The sequence below is a fragment of the Cottoperca gobio genome, chromosome 11 (assembly GCF_900634415.1).
Source record: "Cottoperca gobio chromosome 11, fCotGob3.1, whole genome shotgun sequence".
Lineage (NCBI taxonomy): Eukaryota > Metazoa > Chordata > Actinopteri > Perciformes > Bovichtidae > Cottoperca > Cottoperca gobio.
Window position 1 is genome coordinate 7,961,201 of NC_041365.1, and position 19,851 is coordinate 7,981,051.

Consider the following 19,851-nt stretch of genomic DNA (forward strand, 5'->3'; position numbering starts at 1 on the left):
ACAAATGTCTCAATTGGAGACACTGGGCATGAATCGGATCCATGTATACAATAACTATCATTTAATTTCACCATAGTGGGTCTCTTATTATGGAAGTGCTGTGCCTCATTTCTTCCTTGTTTTTATCTTTTATGGACCAAACCTTTGTATGTTTTCTTCTTGATTTTTTTTAATAAATGGTGATGTGCGTGCATCCTGCTGCCCTCATAAATCCAGCATCCCTCAGTGGAGACAAACAAGTTGGCAGATCAGCAAGGATTTACCCGCCTGGCTCAAAATGGACGCTGGCATTACCTTGGATCTGACAGCAGGCTGCCAGACAGACACGCTCACCTACATTCTGCCACTGGGACGGGGCAGGGGAAAAAACTGAAAACAAGTGGGTCACATTCTGTCTCTTTTCTTAGTTAGATGCAGATAACATCAGCTTCAAAAGGATGGAGATATCTGTGAGAAGAGCCAAAGGGTGGTTTTTGTCAGCAGACTTTGTATGACATGATTAGTATTCAATTTCTCCTCTAAAATGTTCTAACTACATACAACATCTGCTAGGATATGAATACAGATTACAGATACTTTCAAGATATGTTATGCACACTTAGTAACCAGTAATTCAAAAAGTATATACAACTGTTTAATATATGTATTGTTCTGTCTGTTATGCCCAGAGACCATTAGAGAAGTGAATGATCAATAATGTTGTGTGTGAGAATATAAAGCACTCAGCACCCACTAAATGTTCACTGAGGTCACACACCATCCAGTTTATGTTCCTATGGAAATGTTCAATACTTAATTTACTCTGTTGACCAACATTGCCTGACACTCTGTTTCCTTGCGGTTGATTTGTATCCATCGGACTTTGTTCTACTAACTGGAAATAACAATATCATTTGAGATCGGCCAAAATGTGACAAAAACAGTTAAGAAATATACGCAACAGTAGCTTAAGAAGGTGAAGTGCTGGAGGAACTCTATTTATGGTGCAGATTGTTAACGCTTGTTAATTCAAATCTTGTTCTGCAACCTCTTTCTAAATTGTCCTCATTTGGTGCAAGGCATCTGCTGCACATAAAGCATTCAATTTAATTGGGAATCAAGAAAAAACAGCTTAGGCAAACGTGCAGTGAGTTGAAAAACTGGGCCAAAGCACTGAATGGATGATGGACGGCTTATATCTCTGTCTTTGGATAGCTTCATCAGCCCGCCTTTAAATTTCAAATTTAGGCCAAAAACAATTAAATCTGATTTTAACATCTACGGGATTAAGTTACAGTCTGATTTCATATGTTGTCAGTTCATGATTCTTGCCTCTCAGTGGCTGCAGATGACATCTGCCTGCTGTAGTCAGGTTTTCAGACCTCGCCACATGTAATGCAATCAAGTTAACCCTTTATAATTTATGACATTTGATATATCGCCAGACTGATTCAAATCTTTTGATGGTATAGAAAATGTCATAATATGATTATGAGGCGAGATTCAAAATGTTATCTTTTGAATGTTATTTACCGCCGTCACTGCAAAGAATAAGTTACACTGATTCAAGCAGTTGAGCTACTTACACACTTATTCTGGAGCTTTTGACCAAATAACATGGTCTCCTAATCAGCACATGACTTTTTCTCAATTATCATGGAGCTGTACAAACTTTACATTATTCTGAGCAGTATAAACCGTCAGACTTCTTGTCCATGTTGTCTTGAGTTGATTGTTTTATCAATTATTATTCAATTATTTTCAGTTTACTTTATTTACACATATGCATATAAAAAGACAGTAAGATTTTAAGAAGGTAAGAATATTGTGCAGAAGAGGCTAGAAGTAAAAAATGGCTTATGAAAATAACTATTAGAATAGAAAAAGAAAAAGGATATACAGATAAAAACAAAAATGGCATACTTCAAGAATTGGCTGTAATACCAAAATTTATATAAATGTACAATTGACATTAATATTTTTGTGGAGTGTTAGTCAACCTCATCGGCCGTTTCAGATGAAAGGCTTAATCCACCTATGCTACCAAACTGCCCCATCAGCAAGGCACTCAGCCCCCACCAGCTGCAGCAGAGCAGATGTGAAGCTTTCAGTGTGACCTCTGTGGCAACACATCACTGCCTCAAGGGAGAGTAATCTTTCCATGTATCCCTCTCTAAAGTGGTGTGTGTAACACAGCCTCTTGATCACAGCCAACAAATATCCAACATACTGATGTTTGTCTAGTTATGACATGAAGATGACTGGAGCTCCATACACAAAATTATTTTTGATTTTCTTAGTGAATTCATCTGGTCTTACTTTGGCTCTCAAAAGCTCATGTTCTATCACAAACAAAATGTGTGCAGATTGGTTTTAGTATTCTTGCAAAAACATACATTACTTAAAGTAGTGACTCAATGCAATTGCTTTTTAAAATAGATTTTCCAAATTTTAAGTCAGTCCAGCTCAGAATCTAAATCATAAATTCACTAAGAACTTTCTGCGCTTTCATCATTTCCATTTCCTAAAAGCAATGAGTTAAAACCCAATAGTCCGTTTATGGTAGATTCAAATGTGAACAAAGCTTTAAATCAGCCTTTAGAAATACCAATAAACCACTTTGTCCTCGACTTCCTAGTATTGGGAGGTAGACAAGTTAGCGGATAAGTTTGTGACACAGGCATCTATCACTCAAGCCTTTAATACCTCTGAAAGGACAGAGTCCTTACTCAATTCCAGGCAGCAGCTCATACAGCAGACTGTCATCCCCAAGGTTTATGTAAGTGACAAAATAATTCCCAAAGACCAGCAGTTGTGTAATTTTGACAACTGTGATGAGGAGTCGGTTAGATTGCATTTACACTAACAGATAATCCTGTTACACAAGTGTCCGAAGTAAGATCAACTGTTTAAAGTCTGGTTTCCACGGTCATTCCTGAGACGTTTCCTACCGCGAGTCTCATATTGTTAACAGCTCTGCACAGACGATGATATCCCTCATGCAAACCATAACATTTCATGGGAGTAACCTCATAGGAAAATCAAAGAGGACACTGGTGCGCTCTGGTGGACACTTGCAGGATTAAAAACAGTCTGATTTTATATTGATCTAAAAAGAAATGAGAGCAGCATGTACTGTTAACACCGACTTTATTTATAACAACGGGGCGGGGGAACAGCTCTATTGAGGTGGCTGCTGCTGGTCTGGCATGCTCCTGATGATGTCAGAATCACCTGTGGAGGAAAACAAAAAGTCAGCAGATCAAAATAAAAACTGACAAAACATACAGTGCAGAGACATATCCCCTGCATAGAACAGCCAATTGTTCAATACATTCTACAAATATATAAACATTATGAGGGTTAAGTTTACCAGCTCAACTAAGAACTTAATGGCTTCCATTTAGGAAACTACTGTTCTTGAGCAGGTTCAACAGGCCCACAAATTCACGGAGGAAACCAAGTGGCAAAGAGTTAAAAAAAATAAAATAAAACATACTATGGTGATTTAACAATCGTCTAAGCCGGGATCCCAAATATTTTAATAAGGAAAGGTCAAGAGAGACATTTTGCGGTCTCATTTATTTGAGACTTTTTTTATTGATGTTTTAACATTAGGCGCTTCCTCTCCAGTAGTGATACTGATGTATGGGTATTATCTCATTACATGACAGATCTGTCTACTTGTTTCAGCAGCTTGAAGTGCATGCAAAAGCTGTGTTAAAAGCCACAAATATATTACATAATTTTACGTGTTGAATGCTATTTTGTAGTAATAGACTAATATACTTCTACACGAGTAGGTTAATTGAATGAAAATGCATATTCTGTCGTGAATCTGTGGTGTGGTGGTTGAAAACTTTCAAGGGGCCTTTTTACAGCTGTACTTCTGTCAAACAGACAGGGTAGCAGAAAGTGGCTGACAAAAGCTGTGTCAGAAACATTCCAGTATTAGAGCACTCCATTGTGAAATCTGAATTAGCGCTAAAAGAGCCTAAGAACAAGCTCAATGTTAGTGGCATTAAAGGAAAAGCGTGGAAATCAAAGGCTGTAGAGGTAGGTACTCACCAGGGTCAATGATCGCCAGTGTGCACACCCTGAAGTATTTCCCGCAGGCTGTGCCGAGCTCAATGTTGTTTCCACTGTAATGATGGACACCAGTCTTGGCCAGCATGGCATAGTACTCAATCTCAGATTTTCTGGACAGAGAAGACAAATGAAAAATGTTAGTCAAAGTACAAGATACAAATACGGTAACTTTGCCAGGAATCTTCATTTTAAAAAATAAAGAAAAAGAGTTGCGGTGCTCGCCAACGAGTAAGAGACAATCCCATATTCACTCTCGTTTTGGAACTAGTTTTGGCATTTCCATTCTCTGTATTTGTGTTTTTTTTAGTGCTGTGTCCATCTTGGATGAGTTCCTACAATCTAGCACCTTGATGCTATGTTTTTGAACAGGTTGAGTCCCAAAAACGTTTTTGAACACCGCAAAATGAAAAGAATATACAGGCAGAGGGGGGAATCTCTGCAGATGCTTTGGTGAAACATTAACATAGTAAGAGGGGGGAGGGATACAAATAAAGTATTGCAAAAATCAAGAATATAGGAGAAATACAATAAAAATATGAAAGTCAATACTATTGAATTGAATGAAAGTGCTGTGCAGTTTTCAGAAGTGTTAGTTTTGTGCAGAATATGAAAGTTATCCAAGGAATGTGCAGATTCACTGTAATATAGAGACTAATCGGCCTACAAGTGATTGTTATACACAAGCCAAAAACTAAATCATAAAACGCCCTAATGTAACTTCTTGCTTGCAACAACTAACATCAAAGTTAACTATTTGTTCATAGAACAAGTGTAAATATATTCATTAGGCTATACCTGAGGGCAGGGCAGTTGTTGGCCAGGATAACCAGCTTGGCTTTTCCCTGACGGATCATCTTCTGGGACTGCTTGTAGCCCAGAACATATTTTCCACTCTTCATCACCAGCTGGAGCCGGGAGTTGATGGACTCCATGGACTTTTTCTGAACAAACATAGATACACATCCCTCAGGTTAATGACAGCACACAAGCTACATAGCTAACTTACACCACTCGTTGTAATCATGCAAAACCCGAAAAAAGTTAATAATAACTATGTAATTCAACAAACGGACACAACGGAGGTCATCACATCCAAATATGTTGTCAATATACATTACTAAGGATAGTTTCCACGTTAATTACATTTTTCTGTTAGATTTAGCTAACTAGTATTAGCAACACTGCCGATGTCATTACAGCTACAAACGTTGAAAGATAAACAGATGGACGGCAATAAATAGAGGGACAGTCGACACATGCTTTCAAATATTTACAGCCGCAATTATTTAACACAAAACTTTACAAGTTGAGTGTAAATAATTAGTTTACACGGATAACTACACTGCTAGCTAGCAGGCCCTAAAAGAAACACGTCTCCACGTGAAGCAGCAGCCTGGCCCTAGAACAGCGCGTGCACCACGGCCCGAGCCAACGCCACTCACCGTTTTCTTTGCGGCCACCATTTTTGCGGTTTAGTCCTGACCGGCCAACCTGTGGGCGAGAGAAGAGGATGAGAAGACTGTCGTTAATGTGTGGACAGTAAGAACATTTCAAAATGAAGAAATCCTGGTGATTTTTAATAAAAAAGCTCGGAGCTCGTCTTACTGTGAGTTAACTCCAATATGGCCTCGGAGAGAAAGGAAGTCCCATGGTGCATTGCGCTGCTATCAGTCGGTAGACCTGCGCAAACGAGTATTGCGCAGAATGCTCATTGCAGATTGTAAAATATTTCAATAGAATATATAAAACTGTATGTATAATTCAAACAAATGAACAGTAATCTACAGCGAGAAATAATGAGACTAAAAACGCAAAAGTAAACTCTTATTAAAATCCATACAAATGACTTTTTATATATTTTACTTATTGTTTTACAACTATTTACACTATAATATAGCATTAAGTCATTAAAAGTCATGCAGTATGCCATACAAATGTCATAACAAATCATAATATAGTTTGCCTTAAAAATATAAAAAAGTCGTAGTATAGCTTGTTATAAAAAGTCATATTATAGTATGTCATAAGAAAATCCTAAAAAATCATAGTATAGACTATTTCACAGTTATAGTAAACATTCTCAATATGTCCCAGTTTATTTCCTGTTGCCGTGCAAGGAACCTATAATTATTAATATATTATTATTACATTATCCTTATAGGTTATTTAGTTGCAGTGTATGTAAATGACATCAGCTGACAGGAAGTACACATGGACCCAAGCTATTGCCTAGCAATCCAATTCTGCTGAAACGGTTTATAGTATGTCATGAAAAAGTCATAGTATACACAGTAATATGTCATTAAAATAAATAAAAATAAATGCCATAGTAGGCCTATAGTATGTCATAAAAAAGTCATAAGAAAGTCATAAAAAAGCCATATAATGCCATATAAATGGTCATAGTATAATGTAGTATGCCATAATAAATGATAAAAAAATTATAATACAGTATGTAATAAAATAAATCATTGTCCTACATTCTTGTTTACATTCAGCTTATCCATTTCCAAAGTCTAATCTATATAACTTTATTTTATTGTTTGTATGTATGTTATATGCACATTTTTTTACTTGCGTTTTTTATGTTTAGATTCTCGTTTTGTTTTTACTTGTGTCATAATTGTTTTCTACAAAAAAAACCATATTCAATTAGCATTGTTGGAGGGGGCCTGACACTAAAGATTGTCATTGCGAACGACTGCTTCTCTGTAATTGTTGTGTTAACTTAAAAAAAGACAGACCCACACATGATTCACAGAAACACGCATAGAAAGATTCAAGCAAATAAAATAATATTAATTGCTCTAAATATGCAACAGAAACATAGTGTAGGCCTATCTTGATCGTATCAATTATATTTCTGTAACCACAGGGATCTATTTAAATCTTCTTCTCTTTTTTGTACTTTTGAAAGTGACGTTATGATTGCAGGACTTTTACTTCTAATAGAGTATTTTAAAATGTGGTATTGCTACATTAAAGATCTATTTCCAGTTGATTAACTCAGGATTGAGATTTCTAATTAAGTGCACATCTACATTGTGCTATAGTTGTTAGTTTGGGGAGGCTACATTTTCACTTTCCCCGCCCCAAGAGGTGGCCTGCTGCACACTGACTGAATAATGTATTTTTGTCCCTGCGCCAGCCTCCTAGAAACAGCCTAAGTTACAGTACACAACAGAAGCCCACATTTCACTTGTAGCCACAACACAAATACCTTTACGCGTTTTTGGAGGAAGAAGCATGATGCGCAATTACGCACGCCACTAAAGGAATTTGACTGTCTAATTGTTTCTCCTCGCGGGGATCGCTGTCCATAGTTTTGAGTGCTCTCCATTTATAGAGACGATATCTATGCACGACGTCATCATCGCAGCTACCTCTCCTCACCTCTTAACTCTGAAGTTAACTATCCAGTCCTCTATGAGCACAGGACAGGATGGGATGCTCCACCAGTTCCCAAACTTCAGCGATAGATCCGACTCGACCTAGTGCTAAACCCGAGGAGAGCAACGGAACCAGCACAACAGGTGATGCACAAAGCGTTACACTTATATGTGATGTAATGTGTTTGTGAGATATGTGAAAAATACAAACAAAGGCTATATATACATCCAAGTAGAATTAATTGCAAGCTTATTTTAAGTGGCCAAAAAGAATATTACATGTGTTATTAACTGAAAATAATGCTGTCAAGATAATGCTATGTTGTCAACAGTACATTGGAAGCAATGATTTTCTATCCTATTTTTTTGTTGACATTCTGTAGTTTCATAATTTGTGTATGTAAAATAGCAATTTTGTTTTTGCATGGTGTTAAATGATCTATCTCTAAACTTTCAAGTAGTTAGGCTGTCACATATCTGTGAATATCAATTTGCTATAATGACAGGCACTCAACTTATGTGTATAAATAATTGAAATCAAATGTATTAATCCAAATACTTTTAATAGTTATTTTATTTCTGTAAGCAGTATAACTAGCCTTGTAACATGTTAGTGGTAATGCTGTCCTCATTGAAGTTCACTGCCATCTCCAAATATAGTTACACCAGCCATATAGTTATCCATATGATTATACAGCGTTGAACACTGCTTTGATAAAGAGGACAAAGTCTACAGTCAAATGTTCATCAATGTATTTCTGACTGTGGGTACAGTATCTGATGTCTGTAGTTTTGGTGAGCCAGAGCTCCACAGTGACAGGCTGAGAAAGTTTATTGTCATTATTTAACAGCGGTTTCTGGCTCTTTCCTCCCTGAGATAGAGAGACAGTGGCATTAAAGGAGATTTGGTGACAGTGTACGGTTTCAATAGGAAATGGAGAAGCCGCTTTGGACACTCCTTTATTGTAGTGGGCCAGAGATGGGCTGGCTGTAGTGCAAACTAGCACACGTTTCAAGGTAAAACACCAACAATGGATCCTGCGTTTGCATTTAGCAGTGCGAAGGAAGAGAAGGAACTTATAAATATGTGCAGGACTAACCTACCTTCAGTGGCTGTCAAATGTTTGTATTTGCCAAATCTGTGTTGTGTTCAATTACAATAAATGTGACTATTATTGCAGTCCTGAGCTTAAACATTATGTGATTGAACTCAAAGAAGAAGCTGGTGGAAAACTGGTAAAAGATGCATTTAGTGGGACCCCCCTCTGAGCAAGTATCCCCTGCTCTGATTCTCTCTTTGCAGTCCTTAAAGAGATTTTGCAGGCCCATTAGTGCAATGACAGCATGGAGACACATGCATGCACATTCACATAAGTGAGTATGCTGAAATGTGTAGACTTAGAGTGACATAGTGAGCTGAGAAACTGCCACTGACCCTGCTAAAGAGTGTTTAGTTAAGCCCATGTCCTGCAGCCGGCCCTGACCTCTGACCTCCCTGTAGAGGTGAAAAGCAAAAAGAGAGTTCCTCACAACAACTCTCAAGGTTTATCAGTCTGTATGACATTGAACAGCGAAGTGTTCCTGGTATTATCGTCTTAGAGGTCAGATGGAAATGTGTTCGGATGTTTTTCTTCTTTTTTGCATGTTGCTTCCTTCACCTGATGCTACTTGTCACCCCCAGGAAAGAAAGATGACATTCATTAACCCGAGGTTCATTGATTCAAACATTTAAAGAATGCAATCCTTTTTTTAAATGAAAATATAGTGACAAATGTCATGACAATTAAAAAACATTTATAGAAACGTAGACAATAGAAGATCAAGACTTCTTTGCAATGCAAATCCCTTTGAAAAAAAGTGTACATGGTAGTCATGCACAGTATCAAACACATAGCAACCTATCAATAGAGCTGTGAACTGTGCAGTAAGAGGCTGTTAATGTTTATTAGAAACAATCCATATAATCATTAACAATTCTGGTTCCAATTATGTCAGTGGGGGTCTATTTATGCTATTTTTTAATTCCTTCTCAACAATCTGTGGCAGCAGCAGCATATGTTTTATTCTTTTCCTTGTAATTTCAAGAGGGACAGTTGATCAAATATAAGTGCACACATTGTTGTTGCTCTTTTTCTGTTTGGTGGTAACTTTGCATGGTCCAGTGGTCAGAGACTGGAGTTTAATCCTTGGATGTTAGGAGTCATTTTGTCTGCATTCATACAGCTCTTATTTTATCACCAACTCCATTCTCAAAGTATGAAACATGATTGTATTAATTACAAGAGAAAAAAAGATCTGTATTTCTTAAATTTCTAATCTTATCAAATGTATGAAATGTAGTTGCGTTATTGTGCCACATCCTCACGGCCGCTCCTGCATTCTGAAAATGAAGTCTGCATAATTTCAAAAGGTGCCTGACTAGTGTACAACAAAATGAGTTGCATGGCACCTATAATAACAATTGTTACTTGTTAACTCTCTGGCTTTGGGTTAAGTCAACTCTGTAGCCATTATGTAGACAACACAAAGCTAAAACAACGGAACCCAAGAGCACAGTATTGACGCCGCAAACTGTCTCACATTTAAATGATATAAGTAATTTTTTCCTTACCTGACAGGGCCTGTGTGTGTTTGTTTGTGTTGGCCACCGGTCATCATGTAACCACCGCAAGTGACAGAGCTGCTATTGCCCTGTGTTGCCATGATGTGAAGTGTATCAAGTATTGTGTGGGGCATTTTTATCACAGACAGTAGAGAGATGAAAGGGAACGAGGGGAAAAGAGATGTAACACAGTATTTGAATCTGCGCTTGGGCTTTAAAATATTTGAACACTTAAGAGATACGATTGATGAACGTTTTTACCCGAAGAAGACAGAACAATATCATTAGAGGCACATGACTACCATTGGTATCCCCAGTGAAAACAAACCCTACCTTGACCCTTGACCATAGTGTCATACTGTGTCCCACTGTGTTACAAAAGACTCACATAATAAATTGTAATTTGTGTTATCTTGTGTCTTATGTCTACATGATTTTTCTCATCGTTATTAACTTCAAAGATTTTCTCAATCTTGATAATATGAACAACAACAATATGGTACATAATTCATGCACTGTGACTCTTTTTGGATGTTGCGATCGGATGCCGTTTTGATAGGCAACTTGTGTTCCTGACAGGGGCGGGCAATGAGAATGGGAAAGTAGCTGAGGACAGGGAAACTATTCCCGACCAGACACCCGCTGGAGGCAGTAATGCTGAGCCTGCAGACAACACCCCTGCAGAAGCTCCGGCAGCAGCACCTGAAGAAGCTCCGGCGGCAGCACCTGAAGAAGCTCCATCAGCAGCACCTGAAGAAGCTCTGGCGGCAGCACCTGAAGAAGCTCCATCAGCAGCACCTGCAGAAGCTCCGGCAGCAGCACCTGAAGAAGCTCCTGCAGAAGCTCCGGCAGCAGCACCTGCAGAAACTCCATCAGCAGCACCTGAAGAAGCTCTGGCGGCAGCACCTGAAGAAGCTCCATCAGCAGCACCTGAAGAAGCTCCTGCAGAAGCTCCGGCAGCAGCACCTGAAGAAGCTCCATCAGCAGCACCTGCAGCTCCTGAGCAAGGTAGGTTGGAGTCAAAAACAGAATAGGGACAGGTCAATGACAATTGTTTCTTTAGTAATAGAAATTCATTCACAAACTAGAGTTTAGGCACATTTTTAGGATTCCACATTTTTAACTGTGAGCAAGCTTTTCAGTTTTCTTTTAATTATTTATCTATATATATCTATATATATATCTATATATAGATATATATAGATATATATGTGTGTGTGTGTGCCTCATCAACCTGCTTTTTTCTATAATACCAGGTCATTTACTACCTCAATCGTTAGAAAACAATGGTCACTTATGGAACTTAATGGGACAAAATGTACAATTGTTACCATTGTAACCATTGTCAGTAACCTGAGCACTGCTCCTCCTTCTGCATAGTGTCCCAATGAAAACAGCGGCCAGTTACATAATGTCCCTTCCGTCTTTCCCCAGGCCCTCCACAGTCCCACTACAATGGTGGTTACCAGGCGTTATCCAACAACACAAGCATTGCTTTTAATGAACACACCGGGGCGGCCACACAAGTGCGTTTATAAGTCAACCATTTGATTATTTAGTTAGTATTTAAGAATCTGTCTCGAAACTTTAAGTATGGGTTGAGTTTACCTAACCAGGTAACAATGAATTCATGAATTATCTTTATTGTTTTATGATTATGTTAATATTATTGTATTCATGTTTGGACTCACAGAGGAGTCTTTTCATTGAGCGCCAGTCTTGAACAGTGTACTTTAAAAAACAATATACAACTTTACTGAGACATTTATACAACAAGTTTAACACCTTGAGTATACAAATATAACCACGACAGAGGGGCTAACCGTTATAATAAAAAAGCTTAGGAATTAAGAATTAAGAAATAATTATATATTATATATTAAATATAAATATCTTGTAAAGCTTAAAGTGGTTTTACATTTTAATAGCTTTGTTGTTTGTACATTCGAAAATAAAGGAAATGTATTGTTTGATATAAACAGCTCTAAAATGTTGTAAAAAAAAAAAGCAAGTCAATTAAATAGAACTGCGAACAGAGATTTCTGTCATATTCAGTACATCCAAACAACAACTTTTTGAAAAGTAAAATAAAGTAAGGGTAGATGAAGGATGTATAAAGTGTGGTGGCTCATGCCTGAACAGTTTTACAGTTTTAAAGCTTTTTTAATTATAAAAACTGTATAATAATTCTCAAAAATGATTGAATTCCATTACATGTTAGAGATTAGCCGAGACAGCTCTGTTGCTCCCACAATTAATACATAATGTAGTCAGGATACTTTTAAGCACATGGCATTTGTTGCATCTGGAGAAAATACTGAACATGTTAACCTCTCTGGTAACAGGGGGATATGCTTAATTTCAAATTAGTGAGTGCAACATAACGATCGCTGGTCTAAATTCCAAAAGAGCACATCAGAGCGACTGCAGGTCTTCACAGTGATGATCTCTGCACACTAAATGATTATCTATACACGGAAGTGCTCCACAGGGAGCTGTGTGACACAGTGCAGCATTACAGCGCCTGCTATCGTTTCACCTATTGCTTCATGATGCAAATGACAAGCAGTCGACCGGTTCATGAGGCAAGCACTTTGTTTTCCTCTTTGTCTAATTCAAATGTGAGTTTGAAGAAAGAAGGACAAGGTAACACAGCCGGTACTGTGCGCTTATGCAATGGGGGAAATAGAGCACTTTGCATCCTTAGATTACTGCATATTGTCTCCAAAGATGGTGTTTTCTATTGTTGTGGTTTAATCATATCTTCAAGCCTTTATTCAGGCAGTAATCTTTGTTTAATGCATACATACATAAATAAAGCTAAAGATATAGTAATACTGCCAGGTTCAAAACTAATCTGCAGTTTAACACAAGGATGTTTCATCCGACAGTTTGAGTGCTGGGAAGTTGTTTCAGAGACTAGCTGGTTACGATATTCCTGCAAAATCATTTAAACCTCCTGCTTCAAGTAAGCTTTACATTCAACATGAGAGAATAGAAAGACAGAAAGGGACAAGCTATTTCTCACTTGACAGTTTGACACGATTAAGATTAGAAAAAACACATTAGTAAATGTATTTATAAAATAGTCAGCACTCTCCATGACCTTTGTCTTCACTTGATCTCGACCCCCTTTGGTTTGGAGTAACCCTCAGTTTAAGCTTGACCACAGCCGTGTTTGGATGGCCTGGTTTCACTTTGCATGTGTGTAGGTGTGTGTAGGTGTGTGCATGTGTGTTGCCAACATTTTGTTGTCATCATGGTATCATTAAGGTGCAATCTGAGTCCACAGAGAAACTAGAGCATGTCAACATATATAAGGCTTCCACTGGCCACGAGCGACGTTGTTGCCTCCGTTTCACAGCCAATGGAGAGAGATGATCAAGTGTCACACAAACAGAGCCAACATGACAGCTCATCCACTTCTGGATCTGTTAGTGTACAGGCTTCAGATGGGTTTTGTGGAAATAGTCACATTTCTGTTTTTCATTGACGTGATTTCACACTTTTGGATTAAAAGGTATTAAAGGGTAAATAATTATTAGTGACCTGGATTTTTCAATGCAGATCAAATCTGCAGTACTAGCCTTAAAAGGGTCAGTTCATACAAATTACAAATAAACATACTTACTCACTCACCTTGAGATATCGTTCCAAGATTTCTGCTGCAACAACATGCAACCATAAACTGGAGGTGAAAAAAATGGTATTTGTGATGCTCCAAGTATTAAAAAATTACATTTTAAAGACTTCGCTGTTCTCATTGGAAGGACCTTCCACCAAAGAAATAGTCCCTCTGAATACGTTCTGTGGATTATCCAGAATAACAAGGACATTGTTTCTGGGAAGAGATCCTGCTGTTGAGTGTTTGAAATGTCATTTTGTAATGCTGTGAACATCCCAGGTGAAGTGATCTTGTTAGTCACATGTATAATATTTCTCTTTCTTTCTAAACAGAAAAAGCAGAGCCCAAAACAGAGGAGGCACCAGGTGAGTGGCGCTGTAATGTCAAAATATATCGTCCAAAACATCTACGCCATCTGAACAGGTTTCCCTCTTTTTGTTTTCAGCTCCCAGTGAGTGAGGTGCAACATGAACGACTTGCACACATGAGTTTGTTGGATGTGTCCTACCTTGTTTGTATGCGCGAGTGAATGTGTAGGTGTGTGTTTGCATGTGAAAGACATCGCCTTGTTGCCAAGATGCAGACCCTGTGATGACAAACCACTTTCAGTCATCCCTGTGCCTTCTTCCCCTCATGATGGTGTATGGCTGCAATTTCTGCTTGTGAACTGTATACAAGCAGAGTTCTACGGCACTTAGTTTTTAATTTAATCATTTCAGGATAACTTAAATGATAAATTGTCAGTGAAATGTATATTTATTATCTGTATAGGAATTTATAATAGCAGATTTTCTTGATTTAACTCGAAGACTACATTCTATACTTTTCTACAAAATTATAATTCAAAAGGAAACCAAAGCCAAAATATATTTAATTTATGAAATTATATTCTTTTTGAGTAGCGGGCTTTGATTTTACAACCGTGTTTGTAATGAGTATGAAGAGCTGATACTATGGAGGATTGTAAACATTAATATAAGACCACGAATGAGAAAAGAAAAGGGTACATGCAGTTTTTGTTTCTGATGTGTCATTTCTCTCTGGGAAGACTATCTGAAATCTGTAATAACTTATGAATTGTCAAAAAATAAAAAAAGTCCACCTTAAAAAAAATGACATCTAATGCAGGATGAATACATACCGTATGTCGAATGTGGTGTTTTAGGGTGAAATAATCATTTCAGGATCAGAGGTCTACTACTTTTTTTTTTATTATTAGAGTTGCACTTTTAAAATGCGTTATAATATTTCTCTGGAACAAAACAGAAGATGAGAAACCAAACCAGAAACAGCACGAGAGGAAGTTGAATCTGGCCACCAGGGAATGTTAAGACAGGTCGTACAGATACGATCCCACTTAAGTTAAGGGTTTTAATCTTAAGTGGTATAATACTGAAAGTAGTTCATAAGTGCAGTCAACCAGCTACGGTGGCCAGAGGAGAAACAAAATCATGCTTAAAACTGAAAATATGGTAAACAAAAGTCAACAAGATCCTAGCTTGGTCTTTCATATGTTATCTTGAAATACATTAAGGCTGTACAACTAAAGGTCACTTGATGGTTATAGACTACAGCTTGTTTGTGATGTGGCCATCTAGTCAGGAGTCTGAGAGAGGACCGAGAACAGCAACCGCCTCAATTTCCACCAGCCCACCCTGAGGAGAAAATGAGACAATGAGGGTAATAAGAATACTAAAATGAAATCCTTCTCTGTAATATTTATGGAACAGTATTGGTGCTAACATATGGGGAAAAGCCTGATGTTCTGACTTTGACCTGTGTGCGGAAAAAGCTTATTCAACCTATAGAACTACATCTTTCCATGAAGGTATGGCTATGAGGCTTTCTCTTATATACACATGAGAGCACTAAACACACCGTACAGCTGGGGCTGATGGGAATACATTAGTTTTACAGGTATTTGGTTAGAAACCAACATATGGGACGATAATAATTTTGACCTGATGATGCCACTAGGTGAAAAGTGAGGTGATCACCAAATGTATTTACATGAATGTCGGCAGTAACATTTCATTGAGATATATCTAATAGTTGTAGATATATTTCAGTCTAACCAGCTACTCCATGTGTATTTATGTATATGAACTACACCACAGGATACTTCAGTTCTATATTGGTGGAAAGGTTTTGTTTGTACTCACTCTGGGGAGAGCAGCGACTTGGTAGGCAGCTCTGGCAGGGAAGTTGCTGATGAAAACTGGAGGGAAAACATTTACATTATAAATAACAAGGGAATGTCAAACCACCAGGTTAATCTATGACTCAATACATAAATGGAACATTTGAATTCTGGGCGCCAGCCTCTAATGAAAATAAAGAATAAACGTAATGTGTAAAAAGCATCTGGTGGAACACTTGGAGACATTTTCTTGTCTCCAAGTACAAATATGAGTATCTTACTCTAGTATGAGTAAATATCACATTTATCAGAGGAGTCAAAACATTGGCTTGGGATGTCAATCTTCACATGTCCTCTCCTTCCTCTCATCAGGGTCAGGTAAAGTTCCCTGCCTGTGGTTTACAGGTTGAGTAGAGTCAGGAGGGAGAGCTCAGAGCCTGTACACAAGTCAATGGCCCGCGCAGCAGAGCTTGCTGGGAGTGTTCGGTTACATCTGTGTGCCTGCATGACAGTGTCCATTTACAACTCACTGGGCACTGCAGCTTCCATTACACCGTTCTGTTGTGATCCAGGAGGAAATGCCCAGACTGAGCAGCCTGTGAGAGCAGGCTGAGTGAGCCTGTCTGTCAGGAGACTGCTTCACCTGTCAGCAGTCATTTTCTGAGAGATGTTGGTGAAATATGAGGCACCACACTGTACATCCTGGAGTGTGCTGCGGGAATAATGACCGCCTTTTACAATCTTTCATTGTAATCTATTAGCTAATTGTGTGCTGAATTGGAATAATGCATAATTTGATTGCAAACTAAATAAATCAAGTTATAAGTCATTACAGTACAAGTTTAAGAGCATTTACATATGTTTAATTTCTCTGATTATAGCTCCCGTCACAAAGCAGATACAGATCACTACTGTTGGAGCGGGTAGACATTCAGTGCCTTGCTTAAGGACACTTCAGCAGACTACACACTTGCCAGCATGCCGGCTTGGATCCACTTCTTCTACTTTAAGAGCAATCTCCTTAACCATAACCCCAGTATCATAATAACACACTATTTAAGGATGAAAGGAGTGAAAAGGAAGAATCCACTGATCTATTTGATTAAATTAATTGACAACCCAGTCCCAGAGTGAACAGTGACTGAAATGTTTGTTCAGGCTGAACGGTCATTATTCTGTGTCAGAACCACAACAATGAATCTTATCTAAAAGTTAATCAACTGGGCTGTTTGTTTAGGTGACATGGCAGGTCACTGAACAGCAAATCTGACAGTCTTGGGTGAAGGCTGCCACTGTGTGGCTGCTTTCATATAATTACAAGAATATAAAACATAACAGAAAAACATACAGGACATTTGATCAATTTCATTAGAAGATCACATCGATTATAATCTGCTTTTGAGCGTGGAAAAGAATAAAGTATTGCCTTACATGTTTTGTAGACCTCATTGACGCTGTTAAAGTCATTGATATCAGCGAGCAGCACAGTCGTCTTCACCACTGAAATCAAAGTTTACTCCGTCAGAGAGTTTGTTATGTTTGAACATTAAAATCATATAAAACACATGAGGAGCAGCTGAGTTAGTCATGAGACCTCACCATTGGTATAGTCACACCCAGCAGCTTTAAGGATCTCCCCCATATTGACGAGAGCCTGAGGGATGACAGACATTGGGATCAACATTTAATATCACATTTCACATTGTATTTTCTTTATATGCACGTTTCAGATGTTTTAGATTGAATAGCCATTCAGATGAGACCTGAGAAACATCATTTTATTTAGATTACTGTAATCACTGACATTGTATTGATTTTGATATTTATTTTTCTGTTTAATGTTCGGTTTCTATTCATTTATTTCACGTGTTTTACTTCTTTATCTTTGGTGATCTCTGACCATTTTTATTAAAAAAAATTGGTTGTAATATATCAGAAGCATTTAAAATAGAAAACACTTAAAAATGTTGTTGCTACAATTATACATCATTCTAGGATTATTAATTGGTTTTGACACTTGGGATCGAAATAAAATAGGGAGCTTGTATTTTTGTCATTTTGAGAAAGAAGGTTTTTAAAGACTGAGCTTTTTTTTACAAAATATTAAAAGAGGCAGAGTGCTGTAATAAATAGCACAGCTCCATATAATTAAAAACAGACATTGAGGGAATCATTTCTCTGTGGATATCTAAAGCTTGTTGCACACATCTGTGCTTCTTTATGATCTTAAATGCAGATCGCTTATGGAAATAGTGTTAATATAATAATAGGGAAAATGTCAGACTGATCACTGAAATGTATAATCTGACTGAGTCTCACCTGTTTGGCCTGGGCCTGCACACCTCCATCTACCAGCTGACCGGAAGCCACGTCCATCCCCAGCTGACCCGAGATGTACATTGTTCTGTCCACAACCACCGACTGGCTGAGACACAAACACAGACAAATATATTACTTAGACCCAGACACTTCACACTGGACATTTAATTTCATGTGAGAGAAACACTTCATGACAAACAAGAGGAAAAACTAAAAAATATATTGCAAAAAACCTGCTAATATTTTTTTACATTAATAATCTAGATTAAATAAGATTAAGATTTAAGACTAACTTTAGGGTCATTCATACTATATACAGGGCAGGTGCACAGAAGAACAAAATTACGTCGCACTTGGCTCACGAATGTAATTAAAAGAAATGCTAACAAGGGTAAAAATAATGAGTTATTTATGTAAACATACTGTTCTCAACCCACAACTATATTGCACATATGATAACATGACATTGTGTTATGAATGGAATGTACATGTTAGTGCATGCACAAACTCACAATCTGCTTTATATAAGTATTAAATTATGATATCTTATTTCTCTCACTTATGAGTGAACATGTAGATCTGTATGTCACTATAGTAATAGAGATGTAAAATGATTCCTCTCTATATGATTGTTGAACATTATTAAATAAATATATGGTGAGCACACAAATAAAGCCAACTGAAGAAGCTGTATATAAAACAATCCTTTTGCTGCACTAAGAATATCTCAACGACGTGAGTGTATCATCAGTCTTATGTTCCTGAAACGTTTCATATCTAAAAACAACACAGCCGTTTTATGCTACACTTCTTTCTGGCCATGTATCAAGTCAAATGCTCTAACAATCTTTACAACCAGACATGACAATGGCCAAAGAACCTTGAACCAAATAAATCAGAGGCCATTGAGTGTGAAGAAACTCCCCCTTGCCAATTGGCCAGAGCAGGAACTCCCCTTACATTCAGACGGAATTAAAACGAAATTAAAAACAAACTGAACTGCTCACTGTAGTATTTGTGTCAGGTTAATTCATTGTTATGATCATTTCGGTAAAATTGCTTTGAATCAAGTAATTAGAAAATAAAACGGTGCTTTGTTTCCCCCTTTTAAGATTTAGACCTTTGTAAAGGCCAGATAAAGCATTTCACAGCACATTAATCCTTACCTGTATATGCCCTGTCTGACAGGGGCTTTTGGTGTGTAGAGGATTTGTCGACGAATAGATGCCATTTCAAGTCAGCTGTGTGTCTCTACTCTGCAGCGCTTCTTCTGCTAAAAGTTCAACTCTGACACTTTTTAATGGAGTCAATTCAGTTCATTGAACACCAAGACCCGCCCCTGATCAATAATTGGACAGTCCTAGTGATCATCTATTCATTCAAACATTGTATGTACCTGCTTCTGCACCCCACGTGTCGCTGAAAATAGAAACTGATATAACTTTTATAGTTTTCTTACCTGTATGGGCCGATGGCAGCCGGGGCTGATGTTGTGTTGACGATCCTTCTGTTGAGTGCAGACATGTTTTCCTGATTTGTCCCCAATCTTCCTACACCAAACCGTGGCTGTGAATGAAGGAAGTCGTTGTGCCACAATTTATGGAAAGCAGCAAGAACAGTTGCTGCCGTAAAGTCTACCGTAATGTCGGTCAACAAGAGCACGTCGCATTTGTAGGAGGAGTTTCTAAGGAAATAGCGTGCAAACTAA

The 19,851-nt window shown here is 37.8% G+C and overlaps 3 protein-coding genes across 4 annotated transcripts; 1 reads left to right on the forward strand and 2 right to left on the reverse strand.

The window, feature by feature from the left end:
* Window positions 1–3,112: 3,112 nt before the first annotated feature.
* Window positions 3,113–5,765, reverse strand: rpl30 (ribosomal protein L30). Its single transcript, XM_029443312.1, has 5 exons — window positions 5,674–5,765; window positions 5,511–5,559; window positions 4,864–5,009; window positions 4,048–4,178; window positions 3,113–3,213 (listed from the first exon to the last, which is right to left on the reverse strand). The coding sequence occupies exons 2-5, from the start codon at window positions 5,529–5,531 to the stop codon at window positions 3,161–3,163; spliced, it is 351 nt and encodes a 116-aa protein (XP_029299172.1). The 5' UTR covers window positions 5,532–5,559; window positions 5,674–5,765; the 3' UTR covers window positions 3,113–3,160.
* A 1,682-nt stretch (window positions 5,766–7,447) lies between these two features.
* LOC115015768 (skin secretory protein xP2) lies at window positions 7,448–14,873 on the forward strand. The gene is made up of 4 exons (XM_029443308.1): window positions 7,448–7,601; window positions 10,639–11,067; window positions 14,017–14,049; window positions 14,130–14,873. The coding sequence occupies exons 1-4, from the start codon at window positions 7,511–7,513 to the stop codon at window positions 14,141–14,143; spliced, it is 567 nt and encodes a 188-aa protein (XP_029299168.1). The 5' UTR covers window positions 7,448–7,510; the 3' UTR covers window positions 14,144–14,873.
* LOC115015769 (2-iminobutanoate/2-iminopropanoate deaminase-like) lies at window positions 14,871–19,764 on the reverse strand. 2 transcript variants are annotated; one of them, XM_029443311.1, is made up of 6 exons: window positions 19,603–19,764; window positions 18,144–18,249; window positions 17,424–17,478; window positions 17,256–17,324; window positions 15,847–15,902; window positions 14,871–15,339 (listed from the first exon to the last, which is right to left on the reverse strand). In XM_029443311.1, exons 1-6 carry the CDS (start codon window positions 19,665–19,667, stop codon window positions 15,283–15,285), a joined length of 408 nt encoding a protein of 135 aa, XP_029299171.1. In that variant the 5' UTR covers window positions 19,668–19,764; the 3' UTR covers window positions 14,871–15,282. The 2 variants fall into 2 exon arrangements, with proteins under 2 accessions (XP_029299171.1, XP_029299169.1); XM_029443309.1 differs by lacking the exon at window positions 19,603–19,764 and adding an exon at window positions 19,310–19,514.
* Window positions 19,765–19,851: the final 87 nt, after the last annotated feature.

Coding starts and splice junctions, on each gene's coding strand:
- rpl30 (XM_029443312.1), bottom strand. CDS start 5,531: ATGGTGGCCGCAAAGAAAACG. Junction 5,010..5,510: donor TGGTGGCCGCAAAGAAAACG/GTGAGTGGCGTT, acceptor ATGTTTGTTCAG/AAAAAGTCCATGGAGTCCAT. Junction 3,214..4,047: donor ACTGGCGATCATTGACCCTG/GTGAGTACCTAC, acceptor TTTCCTCCACAG/GTGATTCTGACATCATCAGG.
- LOC115015768 (XM_029443308.1), top strand. CDS start 7,511: ATGGGATGCTCCACCAGTTCCCAAACTTCAGCGATAGATCCGACTCGA. Junction 7,602..10,638: donor CAACGGAACCAGCACAACAG/GTGATGCACAAA, acceptor TGTTCCTGACAG/GGGCGGGCAATGAGAATGGG. Junction 11,068..14,016: donor ACCTGCAGCTCCTGAGCAAG/GTAGGTTGGAGT, acceptor CTTTCTAAACAG/AAAAAGCAGAGCCCAAAACA.
- LOC115015769 (XM_029443311.1), bottom strand. CDS start 19,667: ATGTCTGCACTCAACAGAAGGATCGTCAACACAACATCAGCCCCGGCT. Junction 17,325..17,423: donor TGGGTGTGACTATACCAATG/GTGAGGTCTCAT, acceptor CTTTGATTTCAG/TGGTGAAGACGACTGTGCTG. Junction 15,340..15,846: donor AAGTCGCTGCTCTCCCCAGA/GTGAGTACAAAC, acceptor TTTTCTCCTCAG/GGTGGGCTGGTGGAAATTGA.